We start from the raw sequence: 3,495 nt of genomic DNA, 5'->3' as shown, positions 1-3,495 counted from the left end.
TGGGCGACAGAGTGAAACTCCAACTCAAAAAAAAAAAAAAAAGAATGATGGTCAGCCTCTAGGCAGTCATAATGATTGTGGGCACTATTCAAGGTTAAAGAAACAGTTTTGAAACATACTGGTTCCTTTACACTGTCCTTAAATCCCTGAGACTCAATGAGATAAGAATTCTTCTGCTAGTAAAGTTTACTTTTGTATGTAAAATTAAAAATGAACTTATGTTAAACAAGGCTAATCCTTTTTCTTTCTGTCCCACCCTGTCCCATTGGCTATACCGATCTATTCCCACGCTGACATTTTCTTTAGTGTGTGAAGAGCTTTCAGGTCCCTTCAAACCTCTTTTTGTTCAGCTTCTTTCTAAAAAGTATTCAGAGTGGTGAGGTTTCTCTTTTCTAGGTCTTTGACTCTTCTTTATTAGTTAAATGATTGTGATTGCTGTCTCTTGTCTGTATTAGCCTTGATGTTAATATATCATATAAGAGAGTATGGATAGATATGTATCAAACTGTTAAGTGGGCTTAAAGAATGGGAGGGAAAGGTGTATTATGTTTTCTCTATATATCTGTATTACTGGATTTGATTTATAGGTATTGTTGCTTTTATATGAAGAAAACTTATATTAAAACAACAACTTAAGACAATATCCTAGATGTGTTGACCTTATTAGCATAAAATTTGACTTCCATGCCTCTCGTTTTAGGAACTAGCACTTATGGTACGTAGGCATTTTTGTAAATTCATTATACAAGGCTTTGTGCTAGGCTTATGTGGACACTGAAAAGGGCGTTCTGACATTTCAAAATAATCCATGTAGGGGTGTGCTTTCTTTGTTTTCTAGTGAGTTATTCTCCCCATCTCAGAAGTACCAGCTTTTGGTGTATCATGCAGATTCTCTCTTTCATGATAAGGAATATCGGAATGCTGTGAGTAAGTACACCATGGCTTTACAGCAGAAGAAAGCCCTCAGTAAAACTTCAAAAGTGAGACCTTCAACTGGAAATTCTGCCTCTACTCCACAAAGTCAGGTAATTGGAGATAGAATTGTGATTATTTTTTCTTGGAAGATTGATAGAGAGACAACTGATTGATGGTAGAAGATAGTAAAATAAAAAGTAATTTTAAAGAGAAGCTAACTAGAAAAACCACTTAGGGCTGGGCTCGGTAGCTCAGCCTGTAATCCCAGCGCTTTGGGAGGCCAAGGTTTGCCTCAGCCCATGGGTTCGAGACTTGCTTGGGCAACTTGGTGAGACCTCATCTCTACAATAAATAAAAAATATTAGCTGGTCATGGTAGCGTGCACCTGTAGTTCCAGCTACTTGGAAGGCTGAGGCGGAAGGATCGCCGGAGCCCAGCAGGTCGAGGCTGCGGTGACCAGGAGTGTGCCACTGCACTCCAGTCTGGGCGAAGGAGTGAGACTCCAACTCAAAAAACAAAAACAAAAACAGGCTGGGCTTGGTGGCTCAGCCTGTAATCCCGTGCTGTGCGAGGCCAAGGTGAGTGGATTGCCTGAGCCAGTGGGTTCGAGACCCACTTGGGTAACTTGACGAGAACTTATCTCTACAATAAATAAAAAAAAATTAGCCAGGCGTGGTAGCACATACCTGTAGTTCCAGCTACTTGGAAGGCTGAGGCGGAAGGATCACCAGAGCCCAGCAGGTCGAGGCTGCGGTGGCTGGGAACGGCCACTGCACTCCAGTCTGGGTGACAGTGTGAGACTCAAACGCAAAAAAAAAAAACAAAAAACCACTTAGATGTAAGAATGTATCCAACCAAGCATTAAAAGCTAAGAGCAAGATTCGTCCTGGATGAACTTAAAAATGGAATTATGAAGTATTCCACTTTATGTTCTAACAAAGGCACACATTGTTCCTTCCTTTTATACAAACATAACTGAAATGTAAAATGTGTTTATAACTTTAATGAGAATACAACTTTTTAAATGACATTCCATTGTTAGGACTATGAGTACCTGGGGAAATTTAGGGAAATAAATTATGAATTCCTGGCAGTTTTGGTTGCATGATAATTAGATAAATAAATGGTAGGATAAAGGCATGTGCTCACCATTTGACTGAGTCATTCCATTGCTAGAAATTAACCCTAACAGTAGATTCAACAATTCTCAGCTGGTTGTGCCTGATGTTCCAGCTACTCAGGAGGCTGAGGCAGGAGGGTCTCTTGATCTCAGGAGTTTGAGTCCGTCCTGGACAACACAGGAGACCCTGTCCCTGAAAAAATAATTAGAAAATTTATGTCTGGGCATGGTGGCTCACGTCTGTAATCCCAGCATTTTGGGAGGCCGAGGCAGGAAGATCACTTAAGCCCAAAAGGTTTTAGGGTTTATAACTAAGGCTACTTGTTGCAGTATTGTTTATAATGGTAACAGCTGGAAGCAGAAGTGTTCATTTGTAAGGTCTGATTAAATTATATGATAGCCATAAGGTAAAATGGGTTCTCACTCTGACACCCAGGTTGGAATGCAGTGACAATGATCATAGCTCACCATAGCCTTGAATTCCTAGACTCAAGTGATCTTCCCGCCTTAGCCTCCTGAGCAGCTAGGACTACAGAACAGAGTTGGGGTTTCACTCTGTTGCCCAGCCTGAAGTGCAGTGGCACGTTCATGGGCTTAGGCGATTCTTCTGCCACAGCCTCCTGAGTAACTGCGACTACAGGCATGTATCCCCACACCTGGCTAATTTTTTTTGTAGAGATGAGGTCTTGCTATGTTACCCAGGCTGAACTTGAGCTCTTGGGCTCAAGCAGTCCTCCTGCCTCAGCCTCCGGAATTTTTGGGATTACAGATGTGAGCCACTACGCAAAACCAGTGGAACTCTTAAAGAAATGAAAAATAAGATAAAGGTGTTTATGTGCTGATTTTAAAAGAACCATATGTGTTTTGGGGTTTTTTTGTATCTTTGTTTGTTTGTTTTTCTTTTTTTTGACTCAGAGTCTCACTCCGTCGCCCAGGCTGGAAGGCAGTGGCATACTCATAGCCACCGCAGCATCTACCTGCTGGGCTCAGGCAACCCTTCTGCCTCAGCCTTCCAAGAAACCGGAACTACAGGCACATGCCACGACACCCAGCTAATTTTTTGATTTATTGTAGGGATGAGGTCTCACCAAGTTGCCTGGGCTGGTCTTGTACCAGTGGACTCAAGCAGTCCTCTCACCTAGCCTCCCAAAGTGCTGGAATTACAGGCTTGAGCCACCACACCTGGCCAACTATATATGTTAGTAAGGAAAATAAGATTTGAATCAGTGTATGCAATACCTCTTTCATTCAGAGGGATTGTTTTATAGATATATAAATATATCCTGATATATATCCTGATACATGTCTAGAATATATATAAATAATAAACTTGAAAAATTTTGTGTGTGGGAAGGAAATAAATTTAATGGTGGAGGCCGGGCTTGGTGGCTCAGCCTGTAATCCCAGCACTTTGGGAGGCCGAGGTGAGTGGATTGCCTGAGCCCGCAGGTTCGAGACCC

General features: G+C 41.9%; 1 protein-coding gene across 1 annotated transcript in view; it reads left to right on the top strand.

Annotated features, from left to right (window-relative positions):
• Window positions 1-3,495, top strand: part of ANAPC7 (anaphase promoting complex subunit 7) — a 28,491-nt gene that overhangs the window by 5,293 nt on the left and 19,703 nt on the right. The window contains exon 2 of the mRNA XM_008071171.1: window positions 839-1,025. Within this exon, the coding sequence (XP_008069362.1) occupies window positions 839-1,025 (187 nt within the window). The remainder of the gene's footprint in view (window positions 1-838; window positions 1,026-3,495) is intronic.

The sequence above is a fragment of the Carlito syrichta genome, unplaced genomic scaffold, assembly GCF_000164805.1.
Source record: "Carlito syrichta isolate Samal-C Ts95f unplaced genomic scaffold, Tarsius_syrichta-2.0.1 Scaffold314146, whole genome shotgun sequence".
In the NCBI taxonomy this organism is placed as follows: Eukaryota; Metazoa; Chordata; class Mammalia; order Primates; family Tarsiidae; genus Carlito; species Carlito syrichta.
Note: the sequence above shows the minus strand (reverse complement) of the source record. Positions and strands in the feature narration are given on the sequence as shown.